We start from the raw sequence: 22591 nt of genomic DNA, 5'->3' as shown, positions 1-22591 counted from the left end.
TATCCTAGGGCGATTTATCTAAATCAATGTAAAATGGTGGATTTTTTTATTTTATTTTCTCCACCCAAGAATTCTGCTATTTGTGTACAGTAAGAAACACCGAACAGTCAAATCGCAGATGGTATAGTCCAAGTCTACGACAATATACGTGAGCATTGAATAAATCAGTAAACAGTGACAGTCTATGTAATTCTGAGATTAGTCAAGTGATGTTACATAAACTAATAAAAAAAAAAAAAATATCTAGAATATTCCTATAAAGTACAAGTCAAGTGTTAGGAAGATGCCGCGTCAGAGGAGAAGAGTTTGAAATAGGTTTTATTTCAAATACAAGGCAAGATAACATAAAAGACAATGGCTGCCGCTCCTTTAATAGAAGGTTTTGGGATCGGGCAATCCAGGAGCGGTCCTTTCACCGGGGCATTACATGCCCTCCACATAGTTGGCGGGTAGCATGCCAGTCTTGCCAGTTCTCTGGACTGTCCCGTACATCCAGCCCTCGTCTATGGTCTGGACGTTCACGATGGTGTCGCCATCCCTGAAGGACACTTCGTCGTCATCCGCTGCCCTGTAGTCGTACATGGCTTTGAAGGTTTTCTGGAAAATGAAATGTGGTTGGTTATTAGTCGCACCCAATCTCCTATCGCGGTATGGGCTTGGTCTCGGGCAGAGGGTTTTTGGTGTCCATCTTGTAGGCATGTCTGGACTCTAGAGGTTCAGGTGAAGTGCACTTAGATTTCCACATGGCTTGCATTACAACCAACTGGCTATCTAGGCCATGATATGGATTTTTTGGGGGAGGATTTTCCAAAAAATTTTTGGTTGTTCTTGGACAGACAGTGGTAGAAACCCATACTGATGTTCTAAAGGAACATTTCAAGACACCTAATTTATAGCTGTCGCCACCTAAGATGATTTAAGAAGATACTTACTCCAGTAGTGGATGGATGTGATGGGACAGATGAAGCCGTGGTTAGCTGAGTGGCCACAGAAGAAGACCTCTGTTGTGGGAGCTCAGTAGTTTTGGTTTGCTTGTATCCTGCAATGTAACATGAAAGTCATGAGAACGTGGAACCTCTCGGTATTGCATGTAAGCCGTACTTGCTGCTACAAGCGGTTAGGTACTGCCAGACACTAGAGAGCTCGCGTGGCGGCCTTGTGTAGCTCTTGTGAAGCCCATACTTACCTTGATAAAACAGTACATGTGAACTTTCCTTGTGGCCTATAGGTATTATGGAACAACGATATGATAAGTACTCGGGTAGGGCTCTACGTTATAGCGTTACTTCTCACTTTATTGGTTATCATACCTGTTACAGTGGTTGTAAAGAGACCACCATTGCTGTAATAGGCAGCTTCGGAGAGCTCGGACTTCTCATCTCCAGCACTCAAGCTCAAGGCACTGGCGGAACGGGAGTGTTCACGGCTGCGGCGGGCTTGAACTGCAATACAAAAGTAGGTCTGTCTTAGTGGTGGGCAAAGGTGGTCAGCCCCATAGCAAAGTTCACACGACCCCTCATTACGTTGGCAGGTTTTGCTACACCATTTTCCTTGTCCTTTCCATGACTATGGAACCAATTCAAGCCAATAATACCACATAGGTTCATCCCACCCATTGGCACAAGGTATGGGACCAACCAAAACTCCAATCTCAAGGGCAATATAGTAGCCTCATGTTTGCTTCTATGGTACGTATGTTGTTGGTGTTACTCTAAACTCTGCAAATATAATGCACATCCAACGCACCAGAAAGCATGTGTAGACTTCTTGATTGGATATTGTCTTCTGCAGGGTCATAGTCGAAGACGGACCCAGGATTTGTACGCCAGACTCTGAGATCTACAAGGAGAAACGTATATAGTGTTAAATCTTGGATGGATGGCCTCCTTTGGCCCAGATACCCTCAGTCATATTTAATGGTATCAGGAAGTTACTTTAGGTCCTGACTCCAGGGTATAACATTGTTCAGCCATTGTCCATTGGGACACCATCATGGTTCCTCCATTACCTGTGACATCCTGATCCTGCTCACTCCTCTTTCGTTCAATCTCTACGACCTTCCTCTGAATTCCACGGTAGTTGATGTCACTAAAGTCAATGGTGTTCTTCTTCACTCTTTCCGTGATGGGGTCAGTGACCACAGGGGTGAAGCTTCCCTTCTGCTTCTCAAAGTCCTCATGGTATCTTACCTACAGATGTAAAGACATCAGAATAAAGTAGGCTTTGGTTGCATAGTCTCTGAGGCTGGCCTATGGTGGTGATGTCTTGGTGACTTCAGTCTGGGAAAAGGGTTGTCTATATGGGACAACCACTTTAAGATAGTGATGAAGAAGAGTTTCTGAAGGTCTTCTCCTGATAAGGAAGGGTAATTGACATTGCCTTGCAGCCATGTTACCTATCACTAGTGTGGCCCTACAGGAAGTATCCACCACCTGCCCGCATTTTATAATCGTACAAGCCAGATCATTAAAGGATTATCTTATCTTATCCAACTATTAATATACCAAATATCAATTGTAAATCGGGAAGTGATACATAGACACGGTTAATAATACTTTACCGCTGAAATGTGGCGCTGGGTTTCACGGACACGTCTCATTTCAGGAGTATCCATCACGTAAGCGGCTCTGCCTTGGATCTGTTTGCGGAAGCTGTCAGAATACAGAACCTGAGGGTAAAGGGACAGCAGTCAGGGGGTGCGGTGGCGGTTAGGCGGGGGCGGAGTTATTATTGGTGCTAGTAATGTAATCTAGAAGCATACAGTAAGTAGTTTGAGCCTGCCAAGTGTAAGACACTAAACACGGGATCCTTACCTGATCTTCGTTATATCACCTCCAATTAAACCAATAAATTACATATTAATTTTAATTTGTTACTTGTTAGAAATTCTTAATCCAAAAGACTAATATTGAGGCTAATGTGTCCATATAGAGAGGTCTGATTATTCCATATAGAGAGGCTATGTCCATATATAGAGAGGTCTGATTATTCCATATATGAGGCTAATTCCATATCTAGAGGCTAATGTGTCCATATATAGAGGATGATATGTCCATATAGAGAGGTCTGATTATTCCATACCTAGAGGCTAATGTGTCCATATATAGAAGCTAATAATTCCATATATAGAGGCTAATTCCATATATGAGGCTGATATGTCCATATATAGAGGCTAATGTATCCATGTATAAAGGTCTGATTATTCTATATATAGAGGCTAATGTATCCATATATAGAGGCTAATAATTCCATATATGAGGCTGATATGTCCATATATATGAGGTTATATCCATATCTAGAGACTATTACTTAACTATATAGGGGTCTAATATTTACATATATAAATTTTGCCCATTTTTGTTGTACTGAGTTTTGTAAATTTTACTTCTCCTAGGTTATATTTTCAAGTCTCCAATGAGCAGGCCTTTTTTTTTTGCCCATTTAGCTGAATAACAGGGACAACAGACCCTACAATCTCTTCTTTCTTGTCTTATCTGTGTTATGAAACTGAATAGACATATTTCTGCTTCCCTTGGGTAACACTGATGTGCAGGAAGTGACGTCATGTGCACAGGAAGTGACGTCATGTGCACAGGAAGTGACATCTAGGACTATGATAGTGAGCTACACTTCCTCTTTTTGGGCAGTGATATCACGTCCATTGGTCACATGACCATGCTGCAGCTCAGTCTGCGATACCAAGCATAGCCACTATAGAATTACGGCGCTGTGTCCGGTAAGTAGTATGGAGGTCACAGCAACCAATTTCATAGCCCCAGAAAACCCTTACATGGAGACCTGTAAATGCAAACTTTGGCGTAACTTTCAGGTTCTTCACTATTTTTTGGTATTTTCTAGCGGTATCTTTCTATTCCAGATTAGCAGCGTGTAGTACTTTTAGCTCTTGTATCACACAGATAGTCTTAGGGTTGGCCGGTTAATGTCCTCTGTTATAATTTAGTATCTGGTCATTATTGTGACCCCGGGGATGGTGTTATTATAGTATTGAGGATGAAGACGGTAGAACACGGCACAGATCACGGTATTATCAGTGTTATAGAATATATTATAAGGGCTCTTATACCGAGCTAATATTTTCCTGGTTGCGTTTAACCCTCTCCATCTCTGGAGTGACGGGCGTCGGTGTAGATTTTCCCAAACCTTCCTTGTATATCACCTATGGCGTATAAAGAAGCATCCACATATCACTACTACAGGAATACAGAGGTGCAAATAGGTGTCAGTCCGGGTAAGACTGCACAGAGGAGGTTGTCAGAGAAGAAGATGGTTATGCTGGAAGCAGTGACAGGCACATTAGATGGAGGTTTGATAAGTAAGATATTTAATCCATAGATGATGGCCAATCCCACAATAGCCTAAAATGTAGTCTTGTACTTTGTGACGCCGTTAAATCCCATAGAGGTACTTAAAGGGGTTTTCCAGGACAACCTTCCCATAAGTTTGTCAGGTAGGTCATAACTGGTCTGGAGCTAATGTCTCCATTTCTAGTGACGTTCTCACTCCGTTTTCTGCTCTAGCCTTACTTCCAGCTAGAGCAGTAACCTTGATATCTCTGCTAGGGCGGGGTCTAACCCAAATACTCTAAAGGAGACGTCACATAAAAGGGGAAGTGGGCGGAAAACAAAGCTGCAAAGGTTTGAGGCATTCCCTTGTGGTTGGACCTTCTTACGGAGAATGTAGTAAGAAGATTCTGGATGTCACTGATGGACATTCGTGACATCAACAATCTTGGGTACTCACAAGAGCAGAAATGTAGGGGCTTTCAAAGGACATTACTAAGTCAAGTTTTGAGTCCAGAAAACCCCTTTAATACCTAACCGGTGTATAACGATTGGGGGGCACGGTGGTAGCAGTCACACCTGAGGGGCCACACAAGAAGACACCAGTGTTAAGAACGCATGTAATAGCTGAGGGCCACTGAAGCATTGGACCCCATTTAAGCACAATTTTACATCTTCCCATTGTGTGGCGATAGGTTACAGCGACACAGTAACTACAGATGTGTGCAAGAAACTTCTAGAAGCATCGTCCAAACCATTTATATTAAAGGGGTTGCACCATTAAAGATGCATCCCCTATCCACAGGTGTCTGACCATAAGGTCCCTCAATGACCAGGAGAACGGGGGATCGAAAGTCCACCTACAACTTAAAGGGGTCGAGTATATTTTAGGACAATCAATAGCGTTGCCTAGTGCCAATGTGTTAGATACAATGGGTACTGTTATGTTTTTTTTTTTTTTAATGAGTTGTATATATTATTATACAGCAGGGTCATTTATAAGGGAGGAGCATAATAAGTTATGGGTGGAGTTTGGTTACTGCAGGTATCACGGGTCTATACACAACAGCTTGCTTAGTTAAAGCAGTGGGACTGCAGGGTCTTGTCCAGTTGATACCATGCTAATGTTTTCTTGGTTGCGTCTGACCCTCTCCATCTCGGGAGTGACAGGTGTTGGGGTTCCTTGCCCCAAGTTCTCTTTGTATGAAACCTACAGGTTATAAAGAATTATAAAGCTAAAGAATTATAGAGCTGACAACATGAAAAATTCTGCCCATTGATTCTTCAAAATGTCATCAGCCTAAGGTTGGGTTAAAAGATTATTCCAATCCCGGCAGATGACAAGTCCCGACCACCGATTGTCGTGAATGAGCGGGACACCTCTAGCTATGCCATTTCCATAACTAGAGCTCAGCTGTGTTACACTGTTTCCATTCACCTCTACGAGAGTTACGGGAACGGTGTAAAACAGCACTGCTTGCCTTTTTCCGTAAGTCGTGGTGGTCGCAACAGTTATCACAGTCTTGGCATCGATTTATAGGGAATAACCCTTTAACGTAATATACCGTATTTTCCGGACTATAAGGCGCACATAAAAACCTACGATTTCCTCAGAAATCGTAAGTGCGGCTTATAGTCCGGTGCGCCTTATATATGGATGGAAGCGGCGGCAAAGTCTGCGTGCCGCTTCCATACATACATAAAAGGCACCGTAAGGGGGCATTCACACTACGGAACGCCGGCGTGTATCACAGCCGTACACGCCGGCGTTACAGCAGGGCTGCCGGACACTTCCTATTCATTTCTATGGGAGCCGGCATGCGAGCGCTCCCCATAGAAATGAATGGAAAAAAGCAGTCCATTCATTTCTATGGGGAGCGCTCACATGCCGGCTCCCATAGAAATGAATGGGAAGTGTCCGGCAGCCCTGCTGTCACGCCGGCCTGAAACAGAACGTGAAACTTACCGAGTGGTGCAGGGCGGGCGGGCATTCAGGCCTCCTCTTCCTCCGATGTCCTGACCACTTCCTCCGGCGCTCGCGATCTGATAATGGCCTGGGCGCATGCGCAATATCATAATGCTTCTACTACGGCTACTGCGCATGCGCCCAGGCCATTATCAGTTAGCGAGCGGCGGAGGAGGAGGACGGAACATCGGAGGAAGAGGAGGCCTGAATGCCCGCCCACCCTGCACCGCTCAGTAAGTTTCACATTCTGTTTCAGGCTTTTATTTTAAAACGGGGGGGTAGTTTAATCTAACTTTTACGGTTGGGCTCTATCAGCATGATTTTGCTGATAGAGCCCCTCCTCGCCTGCCGAGCGCTTCCAATAGAAGCGGCTGGCATGCGGGGGGTTAAGCGGCCGCTGGCAAAGTCTGCCTGCCGCTGCTTTCAATAACATATAATGCGCACCGGACTGCGGCTTATAGTCCGGTGCGCCTTATATATGAACCGAGACGGACTATAAGGCGCTCATGGGCAATGCACCTTATAGTCCAGTGCGCCTTATAGTCCGTAAAATACGGTATATGAGGATTATACAGCAGGAACACACTATATGCAAAAACTACAACTCCCAGCAAGTATTAGACATAGGAGTCCAAAATGAACATCCCTACTCTGCAGGCTCCTGGCTGCCGGTCTGTGGCGAAGTAACAAGGCCCAGTTGCCTCTGCAAAGCCTATGGCATGCAGGAAATTGTAGTAGTTGTTCCACAGAGTAAAGGGTTTTTACGGAAGGCAAATTTCTTTTCAAAAAGACTCAAAAAGAATGGGTTAAAAAAAATTCAGAAATACTCACTTGCCGATACCCTGTTGCTCCCTATCCAACGAGGCCCCTTTTGTATCTACTTTCTGTTCCCACTCAGCAATCTAATGGCTGAGGAGGGTCACATGAGGCCTGCAGAGGACCCGAGGTGTTTCAATGAGGTATTTCATTTTTTATTTTAGCCCATCATGAGTCTTTAAAAAAACATGAATAAAAATCCCCACCAAAAGACCAAAAACAAGACCACCAATAGGTTTTACAGGAGAATCATATAGGAGACAACACTGTAACCGTTAATACAATATGAAAATTCTAGGAAAGGAAAGGTATAAAAGATAAGAAAGTGGAAATTATAGTCAAGGATTTTATGGGAAAAATATTAGAAAACTTGAGTTATGTACGGAAAATGGGGTACAGAGGGAAAAAGAGGTTATCCAAAACCAATAGGTAGGTGAACAGGAATTTAGGAAGGAGAACGTAGGATAGTTTTGTATAAAGATTATTGACAAGGATTGTCCATGAGGGTATTAGGCTCAAGAATTTTTTAAGTGGTGTTAAAGGGATCTTTTTGGTTTTTTATAAATACCGAGCTTATATTTTCTTGATTGCGTTTTACTCGCTCCATCTCAGGAGTCACAGGGACTGGGGTTGCTATGCCCATGTTTTCTTTGTACATAACCTGATGGTACAAGATGGCACCCAAAAATATTATAAGTCATGAGACAAAAAAAAAAAAAATCATATATTAAAAAAAAAAAAAAGTTTAGATTTTTTTAGACTTGTGAACAGTAATTGACAAGTTACAAGTCAGCAACTAATTAGTCATTAATAATTACATCATAGACTGGGATTACACGGCGCTCGTCTCCAAAAATTCTACAAAAACACTTGTATTTTTATATTAAAAACTCATGCATTTGTTAAAAAAAATGCAAGTGCTTTGAAAAACCCGCACATGCGTTTTTAAAAATCGCAGTATTTTTCAAAAACGCACGCTTTTTAATTATAAAAACGCAAGTGGTTTTTGTAGAAAGTCGCACCGTGTAAATCCGGCCTCAAGAGAAAGGGTTGGAAAAAAAATTGTTAATAAAATTATTCTAACGTTTGAGTGTAAAGGTTAAGACACTCGAAACCAAGGTCAGTCTTGAGTCTAGACACTCCAAAAATTATGTCCAGTATTGGTTATAATGTAATTGTTTTAGAAACTTTTTGTTAGGAGGAGGAGGGGTTTACACCAACTCCTCTATAGGATAGTACCATGCTAATGTTTTCCTGGTTGCGTTTGACACGCTGCATCTCAGGGGTCACAGGAGTGGCGGTTCCTTGCCCCAAGTTTTCCTTGTATAAAACCTAGAGACACAAAACAGCGCCCAAAACAGCATTGAAATCCATTATTCACTAAAGCTAACAAAAATTCTACAAAAAAAGGCCGATTTCATAAAAGTTTTTTTGTATTTTTAGTTAAAAAATTAGAAATATCCAGTGACTATAATGGTGTCTGGTGTGTGACTGATGTAGTTATCTGAAAGTGCCGGGCAAAAAAAAAGTTATTTTTCCGTCCGGTGTTTTTTAGACGGACATGGCAACGGAGTTTCTGAATGGAGACTCCAATGTAGATGTGAACATAGCCCTAAATATTGTAGCGATTTCTATGTTGTTCCTGGCGAGATTTGAACCCAGGGCTCAAGTGCTTCAAGGCTGCAGTGCTAACCACTGAGCCACCGTGTTGCCCCTTCTATTCTTCTATCCTTTACTGCTGGTTGGAACAGGAGAGACAAGATCTCGAGTTTTGATCTAGAATGTCCAAAATGTTTCGGCCCCAAATAACTTGCAAATTGTGGGAGGGGCTCCGGATTCTATATTTTCTACCATCCAATTCTCTCGGCTCATGCCTTGACACACTCCTACCTACTACCATAACCAGTCACATATGTATTTTTGTCTCTTCATGCCCAGACACTATGACCTAAGTGATCAATCTCAATCTGGTGATCAGGGTTACTCCACTTATGTCTTTCCTTTCATGGTTTGGTCCTCTTTAGACCATGCTCAATGACCGAGAAGTCTTCTCCCTCTTATGATAACCTTTCAAAAATCATTGCAAAAAAATTACTAGGATTAAGTGTTACATTTATGAATATAAAAAATATATATAGATATATTTTCTTAAAACTGATCACTTTTATGAATTCGGACCACAACAAAACACCTGCATATATAGAAGAGCTTATATAACCTAAGAAAAAAGTGCAACTTGTCTGTTTTTATAACATAAATATAACATCTTAGTTCAAAAAAGTCTTGTCTATTAGGGTCCATATAATGTAATAACCTCATCAGATTATTAAGTATGTATGTAGTATGTATTAAATATGTGTATTTTTAATTATTCACATTCCCCAACAGTATAGAAAGTGGAGAGATGTTGGGCTGATTTAGGTAACTCAGGGGACTGACCTAATCTGGCTCCACCCCTGAGCAGCCAACAATACCATATAAGAAAGGCACATTGGATTAGATCTATATATATATATATATATATATATATATATATATATATATATATATATATATATATAATTCCCTATCTATCTATCTATCTATCTATCTATCTATCTATCTATCTATCTATCTATCTTTGTGATTGTATCCACATTTGCTTTGTAACATGAATAACATTTCATCATACACATTTCCAGACAATAGTGAAGTATTAATACCATCAGTTATAAAATATAGTTAGACGCATACAATACTACAAGGCAGTAGAAATGAGGAAGGAATGAAAACAGGCTGACTAGCAGCTAAGTTAGTTATGCCATTAACAGACTGTTAAAGGTCCAATAGATTTAAAGGGGTTATCCAGGCATTAGAAATTTATGTTCTGTCCTCAGGATAGGCCATAAATATCTGCTCCAGGGGGGCCCAGAAGGTGACCCCATGCATGGATCAGCTGTACACGGCGCTTCCAGCACCCGTAGTATACACAGCATGGGGATAGAAGCAGGTGGCTCCGCTCTCTGTATAGTGGCCGGTTGCCAGTACTGCAGCTCTTCTCCCATTAATAGGCTAAAAATTTGTAATTCCTGGACAACCCCTTTCCTAATCCCATTGCTCATTTGCATCCTGAACAAGTCATATATATGGAAATTAATATTAGATGTGTGAGTGATACTGACATTAGGAAGGAAGAGAATTTAGTAAAGGAAGAAGAGTGACATGGTCAAACATAGAAAACAATGTATCAGCCACTACCGAGCTGATGTTCTTCTGCGTCTCCTTTACTCGTTTGACTTCTGGCAGATCGGCAATCGGCGTTCCTTGCCCAATACCTTCCTTGTATTTAATCTATGAGATCACACGGAGTGGAAAGACAAAAAAATACGATGGACATTTAGCACATTGGACAGTTCCATACATGACTGCATGTATGATTGTACATACAGAGACAATGAAATTAAGATCCGTAAACTGCCATAATATCGGGGTCTATCATGTACTGGGAACCATGAATTGTGGCGGTGACAACCCCTCTAAGCATATCCACCATACAGAGCTGTGCTTGTCAGTTTCCTCTTTGAGAATATATTATTTTTAAGTGCTAACATTGGCCAAAAGTTAGCAATAATGGAAATAACTATGAAGGTCACAATATAGGTTATGATACAGTATTGTGCAAAAGTTTTAAGACTGCACAGCAAGAATGCTTTCAGAAATAGAAGGGTTAATAGTTTATATTATGAAGTGAAAGTGACATGCAAATGCCATCAATATTCGGTGTGACCTTTGCCCTTTGTAGGAATAGTCCTGGAAGTGATGATACGGCCTCCACAGATATAGCCCTGATCTCATCATCATCCAGTCTGTCTGGGATGACATGAAGAGACAGACGGATTGGAACAAGCAACATCCACAGAAGATCTGTGCTTAGTTCTCCAAGATGGCGGAAGGAACAACCTCCCTGCCAAAACTGTCTGCAAGTCCCGAAAAGAAGGCAAAAGGCAAAGGTCACACCGAATATTGATAGGATTTACATTTCTCTTTTCTTCATTCCCTTCATTTTGTTAATGGACAAAAAACTAAACTATTAACCCTTCTATTTCTGAAAATATTTTTACTGAGCAGCATTTTTTCTCACACCTGCCTAAAACGTTTGTACAATATTGTATGTAATATATTGATGTTATTATCATATAGGCACGATACAGTTATTACTTATTCACATGGTCATATTTTTGGTCCGTTCGCTGTCCATGTAGACTGCACATGGATCAGTAATAGTGTAGGCTGCAATTCACACAACTATTTTTTCACACAGACCCACTGCTGGGTTGAAAAAAATAAATAAAATCGCACCATCCACTATTTCAGTCCATATTGCATAGGCGTCTACTTGGAGAATGTTGAAGACAAAAACTCTCCAATGAACTCCAAATCCATCCCCTCCATGAACATACCGACTTATAACACGTATGAAGAGTCGTCCCTTTTACTAGGACTATTTTTTATATGTCCATGTGAATCCGGTCTTATAGTAATGTTACATATAATACAGTAATGGGGATATTATATTTAATATAGTTATGGTGTTATTGTATAATGCAGTTATGATAATGTTATATATTATAACATATAGAGTTGTAATATAGTTATGTTAGGTATTGTTATACAGTTATGGTTATGATATATAGTGAATGTTATATCATACAGTAATGGGAACAGTAGCGTAACTAGGAATGGCGGGGCACCGTTGCAAACTTATGACATGGGGTCCCCCCTGACCGACGCCGAAGACCTCGATCGACCCCCCTCCTCCGCATTCCTGCATGCTCTATTATGTCCCTTAGTGGCCCCCGCACACAGTATTATGTCCCTCAGTGGCCCCTGCACTCAGTATTATGTCCCTTAGTGGCCCCTGCACACAGTATTATGTCCCATAATGGCCCCTGCACACAGTATTATGCCCCTTAGTGGCCCCTGCACTCAGTATTATGCTCCACTGCGGAAACCCATAAACAATTATTATACTCTGGGGTCTTTTCAGACCCCAGAGTATAATAATCGGAGACCCAGGGGGAATAAAAACATAAAAAACTACTGTTATTTACCTGTCCCCCGGCTCCTACACTCTCTTCCTCCGCCGTCGTCCTTCTTCAAAGACGTCAGATGTCACATGACCCGGGAAGCAGGCTGGAGTCATGGGACGTCAGACAAATAGGCCGGAGCCTGGAGAGGTAAGTCACACAGTTTTTTATGTTTCTTACCTCTCCCGGGCCTCCGATCATTATACTCAGGGGTCTGCAAAGACCCCCGAGTATAATAATAGTCTTTGCGGGGCCTGCGGTGTCACTTACCGATCCCGGCCCAGCCAGGATCGGCAAGTACTACAAGGACTACAGCCGGTAACAGCCTATTAAGAAAAAAAAAAAAAAAACGCACCAGTAGCAGCTGTCACCGGGCCCCTAATGTCCCGGGCCCTGTGGCAGCTGCCTCCGCGGTAGTTACGCCACTGAATGGGAATATATTTAATATAGATGTGGTTAGATATAGTTATTGTATAATACAGTTATGGTAATGTTATATATCATAGAGTGAACATATAGGGTTATTAGGTATTATAGAGTTATGGTAATGATATATTATACAATTATGGTAGTGGTATTAGAGCTATGTTATAATTATTATAATACGGAGAATATAATGTTATATTTAGTTATAATACAGTTATGGTTAAGTTATATTTAAAAATTAAATTAAAAATATATATTTTTTAATTTTTGTTTTATTTTTTCTTTCCTGCTTAAACAATTAAAAATTAACAGTTTAAAATTGTTAAGTGAAACGTCCTCAGTGTTATTCCGGTAAGTCAAGTATATGAGGCTTTCATTATTTGTTTGTACCGTGCTTATGGCATCCTGTGTTTTCTTAATTCTATCCATCTCTGGAGTGTGCCCAACAGGTATTCCTGTTCCAATTTCTTCTTTATACAGAATCTTAATGGTCGGAATCAAGATGACAGGTTAACAACACGACAAAAACTCATTTTTGGATTAATGGTTTGTACATAAAGGGATTTCCCATGAACATAACCATATTTATCTTTGTAGACAATTAAGGGTTAAACTTTTTTGGGGAAAGAAAATCACAAAAAGATGCAGAATTTTAAAGATTTTCTCTGACCATCTCAGCGGTGACAGTCTTATGTCAGGTCAAGACAACCTGTCACCACTAAGATGGTTAGAGAAAATCTTTACAATTCTGTAAGTTTTAAACTTTAATTTTCTACAAGTATAAATTTGGTTATTTTTGTGTGAAAACCCCTTTAATGGATCCAGTCTTCAGTATTTGGAAATTTATAATTTGTTAATTAAATTTTTGAGCTAATTGGTTAATTAGGAATTCCTTCCAGAAAACCAATTTGGAACCTGGAAGTTACTTCAATAGGTTTTCTTTTACTTTTTTTTTTTTTAAACTAACATGAACATATGTGCCACATGACGATGAATATACATAAAACAGATTATTTACTAAGACAACAATACATGACAGAAAATATCTATACATTCAAAAACATACAAGTGGGACAAAAGACAATTTTGATCAGACCCCACAAATATTAATAAACTAGATTTATGTAATCCTTAGAAAGGAAGGAATGTCATGGTACGGAGCCAGAAAGCAGGAGCTAAGGAGATCAGTGGCCATTATCTTGTTAGCTTGCTCTATGTAGGACTATGTTAGAGTATCTTTCATGTACCATATTATAGGATTATTTGTGTTAGAATTTTTTGAAAAGGAATCTTAAAATAATATACCGAGCTGAAATTCTTTTGATTTTCTTTAACACGCAGAATTTCTGGCGTGTCTTTAACCACTGTGACTTTTCCTTTAATTTGTTTAAGGTCACCTTGGTACTGTAGCTATAAGAAAAGAGTAGACATTGGATTAAGGTTTATAGGAAAAGAAAAGGAAATTCTAGAATTCTGAGAGCAAAACCAGTGATGATCAAGATCAAAATAAGGACATAGATACAGACTTTTACAAATAATTTAACAAAATATTGTCATTGCATTACACGTTATAATGCAATATGCATCACACCAATATCTTTAGAAGTCTCGACAATAAGAAATAAACATAAACCTATCACATGGCTGGAGACAAGTAAATCACATTTGACCACGTTTCGAGATAATTGACAATCTATGGAGATTAGTTGAAAAATTGGATTTAAAAAAATTCTTGGTTCTCTCTTCTCCCAGAGTCCAATTGCCTCCATATTTCAGTAGATATGGCATTGACAATTGTTTTTCTAAATTAGACAACGCTACTATATCATGTCCAATAAGTATCAAAAAGTTGCATTGGCGTTCTTCATGACTATCTGATCCATCTTCTGATCTGTTGGCCTCTTTCCATACTTGTGAGGCTTTGGGATTGTCTTATTCTGAGCCCTACGAAATGCTAAATTGCCCTTTTTTTGCTCATTAACATACTTGATATAATTGAAAGAAACAAAATAATATTATTAGACTTACAGTACTGAAGTTCTTCTGGTTTTCACGAACTCTCTGCATTTCTGGGGTGTCTAATACAGGCACGTAATAGGACATAGTTCTTTCTGCTTCCTCTTTGTATTTTTTCTGTTGGATTACAGAAATAAGTAAGAACATTTTTTTAAAAAAATTCGGAATAGGTCAGATAAAAAGCAAATGTTCGTACGTGACCACCATACTGTTAGTATTGTACTGTTGTTGTCCATTACTTTACTGTGCCTTGTAGGGCCTCATGCACACAGTAAAGACCGGTACAGAGTTGTGTGTCTCCATTTAATCCCTCAATGCTTCTAGAGAAGAATAGCTCCATAATACGATATACAATGGAAGTTGCTACCTTTCCAATTCTATGGATTCCAAAAAAACATAGGCCTCTCCCATACAAATGGTCAACATGGGCCTGTAACATTTTCAGAGTAACATATGGTGGATATCCTTTCAATACAAGTAGCTCCAATAACCCCCCAACCTGAGGCATACTTTAAATCACCACAAAAGCCCCTGGGTTGATGGACCACATGATCACCTGGCTGGAAAGATTCTTGACTTGTTGAGCATGGATAATCTCTGGTGTGTCCACAACAGATGTGTAATTGGCCTTTTCCATTTCAGCAGATTGCTTGTATTTCACCTATAGGAGGATAAATACAATGTAAATGTCCCTCGATTCACTACAGTCATACAAGACTTGACCTTGGTTTGCCGAAACAATCAAGTACCTGGCTTGCAATATCAGTTGCGTTCTTTGCTCTCATAAAGTCTGGAGTCTCCAGGGCCAGTGTTGATAGACCCCGTCCTTTGATCTCCAATTCCAGGGTCTTCTTATATTCTTTCTGTGATTGTAAAATTTTTTTTTTTTTTAAATTGAGTGTGTCATCAAAAAAGTGGTAGCGAAATGTCTCCTTGTATTTGTATACTAGTATTTAAGAACTGGAAATAGATTTTCATGAGAGTTACATTGAGCCAGTGCTACTACACGACATTGATGCAGTCTGATATGGATGGACCATGATGTGAGTAGTTGACCATTCATGGTCAACATAAAAACAAAAAATTATCAGGAAATCCCAACTGTCCAATTTTTTGGAAATGACATTGGTTTAGTGGAGGTCTTTGACTCTATCCCTAGACATTGGAGTCTAGAACATAATCACAAAAAATTATCCACTACCAGAGTCCACTTGATCCTCTTGTCATGTCCTGGACCCCATGTGACCAAGGAGACCAACCAGTGGTGTCACTCACCTACATCACTGATTTCTTATCTCACTGATTGGTTTCATTGATTGGTCACATTGGGTGCAAGACTTCCAACATCCAAGATACGGCTTAAAAACCAAATGGACAACACGGACAGATGAGTGGTTTTTCTAATTTCTGGATTAACCCTTTAAATAATAATGTGATCATCTAGCACGTCTTTCTAAGCTTTGAGGTTCATCTCTAAATCAACGTACCCAAAATGAAAAAAAAAACAAATGAGGCAAGACTCAACATTCTCGTACCTCATTTAATATCTGAGTTGCATTCTTGGCTCTTAGTAGCTCAGGGGTCTCTTCCAATGCAGTAAGGCCTCGTCCTTTGATAGTATCATCCAAGTCCTTCCTGTATTCTTTCTAAAGGGTCAGCAAATCAAAGTCTTCTTTAGGCACAACCAAAAATTTCCACACAAAAAATCTAAAATTACAAGTAAACAAACAGACAAACAAACACTACGACACGCAACAGGTATAGACACAAACTAGAACAAAGAACGGCATACAAAGTAAAGAGTTGTGTAAGGTGCCATGTGGTTAATTGAAATATCGCAGCATAAGAAGTTATTTGTTTTATTTAAAGGGAATGTGTCACTAAAAATTGAGTATTTAAGTTTTAAGAATTTTTGATTTTGTTTTTAATCTTCCATATTACTATCTAGATTTTTTTTATTTAAGTAGTATATTCTAAAATTTTCTCTCTGTCCACTGTGCCTTACATTTGCTGTAAGGGTTTCACTGCAACAGTCACCTCATCAGGATCACAATAGCAGATAAAACCTCTATACATAACACCACTGATCCATCATTACTGATGCTACTCTCTCTCAGTGCACATAATGTCTACCAAACTCTCTCATGGACCTCAATGAGTCAGCTCCAGTCTACTGCTGCCTAGGGTCATGACTATAATGTAAAGCGTATTGCCAAATGCTGTTAACAGAGTAGAGGGAAAGCGCAGACAAGATGGCCGCCCCATAATCGTGTAGAAAAATAAAATTAACAAATCTACAATTTTTAAAAACATTTTAGAAAAGGTGATATATTTTATCTGGTTTTAATTTTAAAAAAATTAAATAAAAAAAATGGAAATTTATTCCCTTTAAATATGCAAATGATATGACAAATGCCAAAATTAAAGAGGAAACAGTTAATGCATTCAAGCAAAATTTAGAATGGAATTTCTACGTAAATAATAAAACGGACAACACAAAGTAACGAAACAAAACTGGACATAAAACGAGAACGGAAAGAAACGGGATGTAGTGGAGATTAGTGGAATTATTGGGGTGGAGACACTTGAGCAGATGCTACCTCGCTGGCTATTTTTGTAGCATGTCTGACATGTAACAAAGACGGCGTAACCTCCAAACCAGTAAGGTTTCTGCCCTTAATACATTCTTCCAAGTCTCTCTTATATTCTTTCTGATGAAGGCAGGAAGAAAAATATCACATAGAATACAATACTACAATGTCATTTCCATAGTTAGAAGCCTTAGATTTGTTCAATGGAAAGGGTTAACTTTTTATGGATATCGGACCCTAAAAGGGGCATCGGGGAAAATGCTTCATCAAATCTGATGGTAAATTAGAATTTGTGGCGGGTGATTCACTCTGTGGTAGACGTCACCAACACTTTGCAGCATTTACAATTTACCAAAAATTGAGTAACGTTGTAAATATGTTGGCAACGTAAAACTCTACTGTATATGTAATAGGAGTGGCACGGGCCATAAGAACTAGAACCCCATTGGGCTTCTTATTTTGTGCTCATGCTGAGTTACGGTAATGTGCAGAAGTTTTGGACAAGTGCAAAAAAAAACCACTACGCAGTAAGAATGCTTTCAGAAACTGAAGGGTTAATAGTCTATTTTTTGTCAATGACCAAAATTAAGTGATTGAAGAAAAGAAAAATGTAAAGCTCATGAATATTTGGTGTGACCTTTGCCCTTTGGAGGAGGAGACCTGGAAGTGATCATTTGACCCCCACAGATACAGCCCTGATCTCAACATCAATCAGTCTGTCTGGGATAACATGAAGAGACAGACTTATTGGAGCAAGCCTACATCCACAGAAGATCTGCGCTTAGTTCGCCAAGATGGCGGCGGGAACAACCTCCCTGTCCAGTTCTGCCAAAAACGGTCTACAAGTACCGAGAAGAACTGATGGAAAGCAAAGGGCAAAGGTCACACCAAATATTGATGATTTACATTTCTCTTTTCTAAATTAACTTCATTTTGTTTAACGGACAGAAATAATCTATTAACCCTTCTATTGCTGAAAGCATTCTTACTTTGAAGCATTCTTTTCACACCTGCCTAAAAAAGTTCTATACAGTTTTGTATGGTAGTCCAGAGCTACATTAACAATTGTGAAGGCTTCGGAGCTGTCATCTCCCAGCAGGCTCTCTACAAGAATACAGTTTATGGCTCCTCATACAGAATTGTGAATACAGCTCTGGAGGGAATGTGATACTGAGCACAACCCAGGATTGGTATATGATACTGTATCTATATGTAACACAACCTGTACAGATTGTGTCTCTATATACTGCATTTATAATGTTGTACAAATGCGAATACAACATATCAATGCAAATCAAGTGGCAACTTTTTAGAATTTGAAAGAAATACAAAGACTACATTGAATGAAATCGGAATGGACCGATACAGTTAGATGTCTTATACCGGCATATTTCAGCCTGTATAAGTGTTCCATTTCACATAAACATTAACGCCTTCAAGCTTTGGTTTTTGGCTTAAAGGAGTAACATATCCGTCCATATACAATAACAGCATAAACAAACATGGATCCAACTGGATCCAACATCTGGGGATACAAATATATGGGAATATATTTGAGAAGGATGAAATGTAAGAGTCAACACTAATACATGATCACCTAAAAAACAACAGTACACCTACAGAACAAAAATAGACAAAAATAGTCAGAAATAAAAGTAAAACTTTTACAAGTAAAAGATTCATTTAAACTGTTAGAAAATTAAAATTCAAAAATAAATGAAAACGTGATTAAAAAAAATATTTACATTTTTTTTTTACCAAAATTAAAAAATTAGTTTCTTACAAAATTAGAAAATATTCTGCTGTGTACAACATTCTGAACATGGCCACAGTTAAAGGGGCTATCCACCTTTTATAAATCGATGGCTTGTCAATTTTAGATAGGCCATCCATTTGTAACCGAGCCTTGTATATGCTGTATACAATAGTCTATAAGAGAATGTAGATCGCCTGATACGCTAAGTACTTGTAACACTTACCTCACTTTGCATGTGCTGTGCCTCTTTGGCGGTCACATAGGTTGGAGTCTCAAAGTCCAGCATAGCTTTACCTTTTTCTTTTTCATACTTCTCTTTATATCGGACCTAGTTGTAGTAAAGCATAAAGTAAGCTCAAGAAACCAGGTAATGGAAAAGTTTTATATATCTATATACAGGTTGGGCCATAAGTATGGATACACCCAGATAAAATGGAAGTGGTTGCTGATATCAAGGGCATCACCTGGCCTCAAAAGTTTCCACCCTCCCATGTACTACACAGTTCAGTCCTATTAATGTGACCACCGCCTACTTCTGACGACAACGTTAAATAACCAATCGCAGAAGGCACGTGTCATCAGCCATCTGGGTGCACTCATCATTGTGGAAGGCACGATGGATCAACACAAGTATGCATCTATCCTTGCGGACCATGTTCACCCCTAAATGTGAATGTTCTTCCTCAGGATGATGGCATCTACCAGCAGGACAATGCGACGTGTCATAAAGCTCGCAGTGTACGTGCGTGGTTCCAGGAGAACCAGGATGAGTTTACCGTACTCCCTTGGCCAGCAAATTCCTCGGAATTGAACCCAATCGAGAATCTGTGGGACCACCTCGATCGGGTTGTTCGCACCATGGATGGTCAACCGTGTAACTTAGCACAGCTGGCTCGGCACTGGAGTCGGCAAGGCTCAACATCCCAGTGATCATCACAACATCCCCTTTCTTCCTGCACATCTCGCAGCCGTCTGCTCTGCCAAAAGTGGTTACTCTGGATTTTTACAGGTAGTTACATTAATGCGATTGGACTGTGTAATATGTCACAAACGGTAAGGTGATATCAGCAACCGCTTCCATTTTATCTGGGTGTATCCATCATTCTGGCCCACCCTGTATATTAAAAAAAAATTAAGACCCTTTGACCTGGCACTGCAACAAACAATATAAAGGGGTCAGTTTACTAACATACAAGGCATGAAAGTGGAAATTTTTTCACATATCCGTGTGTTTTTGTGCAAAAATTTTATTCCCATTTTAAGCCCCACTTGTCACTTTTTGAAAAAGTGGGCAGAACAAGACAAGAGTATAAGTGGACCGGGGTCCCCCCAAATTTCTATTCCAGACAAGTTTCTTTATTGAAGCTTCATATAGGTCACATCAAACTTTCCGTTCAATGAAGCACATTTTTATTCAATTGAAAAAAAGTAATAACTTTTTAAACATTTGACAAATTAAAAAAAAAAATTAAAAATTAGTTCAAAGCAGAAAGAATTTGTAGAAGCAAGGAAGGAGATATTTGCTAAATCCATGGGCAGGGCAAATAATATAAATACAAAATTACCTAGATTTTTTAAAAATGTTTTTTATATTATTTCCTTTTCCATATTTTTTTTTTAATCCTTACCAACTGGTAAAAAAAAAATTAAAAAATTGTAAAATATCCACAGATGGGCAACTTTATATGACTAACATTTACTTATTATTTTTCAGTAGCTAGCTCAAATTTTTTTCATGAACATCATGTCCACTTCTCTATCAGCTAAACATTTTTTAGTAAGTACGGTTTATACTCGGGTCTACTTAAGTATTTTGCAATCTGACTGTTTTCAATTACCTAAAAAATAATAATTTTCAGGACCAAACGTAAAATCTGTAGGAAGCTTTTCATCCCGGAACATACTGGGCAGCAGATAAGCTGATAATAGTTATTTCACAGGAGCTTAATTTATAAAGGCTGAGCAGATTACATCTTAGCCCAAAATACAAAAAAATCCATTTTCTACTTTTCTTCCCAACTGACAAAAAAAAGTAAGAAAAAGGACACCAGCGTTTATATCTAGAAAGAATAATGTCTTAAACTTTACAAAAAGATCTTGGAGGAGCAAAAAAATTTTTAATTTTTTTTTAAATCCTTGGTCAATAAAATATAATTTGATACTTAAGTATTTTTCTAGAATTAAAGAAAACTTTCAGTTTCAAACAGCATTTTTTAAAAAAAAATGTTTTGCTTTATAAGGTCTTGTCCAGATTAGAAAAACCATGTTCACATAAGATTTTAGGAAATTAATAGATAGTGTTTTTTGTTCAGAATCCTCATCTCTGTTCAGAGTAGAGAGCAAATACAAAAAGCACATCACAGACAGGATTACAATAGATGATAACACCTCAGAGCCATCATTACACCCATTACTGACAATTAGAGATGACCGAACAGTAAAATGTTCGATATTCGTTTCGAGTAGCCCCGTAACATTCGACTACTCAAATCGAATATTGAATCCTATTATAGTCTATGGGGGAAAAAATCTCATTTCAGGGGTAGGCAAAATTCAATCAAATAGAACTTACCAAGTCCACGAGTGAGGGTTGGGCTGGATTCTTCGAGAAGTCTTGTCCGTGCAGTGTCCCGCGGCATCTTCCGGCTCTGAATTCACTCTGCCAGGCATCGGTCCTGGGCAGAGCCGACTGCGCATGTCCGCACTACAAGAAAATGGCTGCTTACAGTCAAAGCGGCCATTTTCTTATAGCGTGGGCATGCGCAGTCGGCTCTACCCAGGCCCGATGCCTGGCAGAGTGAATTCAGAGCCAGAAGACGCCGTGGGGACGCTGCGCGGAGAAGACTTCTAAAGGTATAAGAACCAGCGTTGATTGGCCGACTGTATAGCATTCGGCCAATCAACGCTGGTTCTGCATCAAATTTTTCCATTCGAATAGTGAGTAGTATTCGATCGAGTACGAGTATTTTGAATACCGTAGTATTTGATCGAATACGTACTCGCTCATCTCTACTGACAATAGATGATGTCACATCTTATCTCCTCCCCCTCCCCGCACTTGAACACATCTAGAAAACTCTCCATAGACATCGTCTCTAGAGTATTGTTGCCCATGGCTGTGTCTATGCTGTAAAGCATATGACTAAATGCTGTGAACAGAGCAAGAAGAAGCTTAGGCAAGATGGCCACCCCCCAAATCATATGCAGAAAATAGAATAAAAACAAACAAAAAAGTGAATTAAAATTCACACAGTAAACATAGATAGATAGATAGATAGATAGATAGATAGATAGATAGATAGATAGATAGGATTTACGATCAGTATTAGGCGGTGATATATAAAACTTACTATGCTCTGCAGATCTGTTGCCTCCTTTACATGAACTTGTTCAAGTGTATCAGGCACCATTTGGTAGTGACCCTTATTCTTCTCATATTCCTTCTTGTACCGGTACTGAAGGGAAGTGTCAAAAACTGCCTCAATTATATCCTAACATAAGATCTTTGCTGCTGGATCCAAGGTTATTTTATAGAATGTGACTTTAAGGAAAGTTCAAGACTAAACTATACTAATATAACTAAATAGTAAGGTTACAAAATAATACAGTAAGTCTAATCTTTATACAGCGCCATCTCATGATAAAGCGCCTAA

General features: G+C 39.2%; 1 protein-coding gene across 17 annotated transcripts in view; it reads right to left on the bottom strand.

The window, feature by feature from the left end:
* Window positions 1-300: 300 nt before the first annotated feature.
* Window positions 301-22591, bottom strand: part of NEB (nebulin) — a 122172-nt gene continuing 99881 nt past the window's right edge. For 8 of the 17 annotated variants that reach the window (XM_075284410.1, XM_075284412.1, XM_075284424.1 and 5 more), the window contains 18 exons: window positions 22289-22393; window positions 19162-19266; window positions 17192-17302; window positions 16127-16237; window positions 15341-15454; window positions 15148-15252; window positions 14604-14708; window positions 13881-13985; window positions 12966-13058; window positions 10321-10413; window positions 8323-8415; window positions 2561-2668; window positions 2009-2189; window positions 1747-1839; window positions 1311-1442; window positions 1187-1222; window positions 933-1039; window positions 301-597 (listed from right to left, as the gene is read on the bottom strand). In XM_075284410.1, the coding sequence (XP_075140511.1) occupies window positions 424-597; window positions 933-1039; window positions 1187-1222; window positions 1311-1442; window positions 1747-1839; window positions 2009-2189; window positions 2561-2668; window positions 8323-8415; window positions 10321-10413; window positions 12966-13058; window positions 13881-13985; window positions 14604-14708; window positions 15148-15252; window positions 15341-15454; window positions 16127-16237; window positions 17192-17302; window positions 19162-19266; window positions 22289-22393 (1971 nt within the window). In that variant the 3' untranslated portion in view covers window positions 301-423. Of the gene's footprint in view, window positions 598-932; window positions 1040-1186; window positions 1223-1310; window positions 1443-1746; window positions 1840-2008; window positions 2190-2560; window positions 2669-4063; window positions 4178-5418; window positions 5512-7651; window positions 7745-8322; window positions 8416-10320; window positions 10414-12965; window positions 13059-13880; window positions 13986-14603; window positions 14709-15147; window positions 15253-15340; window positions 15455-16126; window positions 16238-17191; window positions 17303-19161; window positions 19267-22288; window positions 22394-22591 lie in introns of those variants that run through there. The other 9 variants (XM_075284427.1, XM_075284415.1, XM_075284417.1 and 6 more) reach the window with 9 other exon arrangements.

The sequence above is a fragment of the Leptodactylus fuscus genome, chromosome 8, assembly GCF_031893055.1.
Source record: "Leptodactylus fuscus isolate aLepFus1 chromosome 8, aLepFus1.hap2, whole genome shotgun sequence".
Classification (NCBI taxonomy): domain Eukaryota; kingdom Metazoa; phylum Chordata; class Amphibia; order Anura; family Leptodactylidae; genus Leptodactylus; species Leptodactylus fuscus.
Note: the sequence above shows the minus strand (reverse complement) of the source record. Positions and strands in the feature narration are given on the sequence as shown.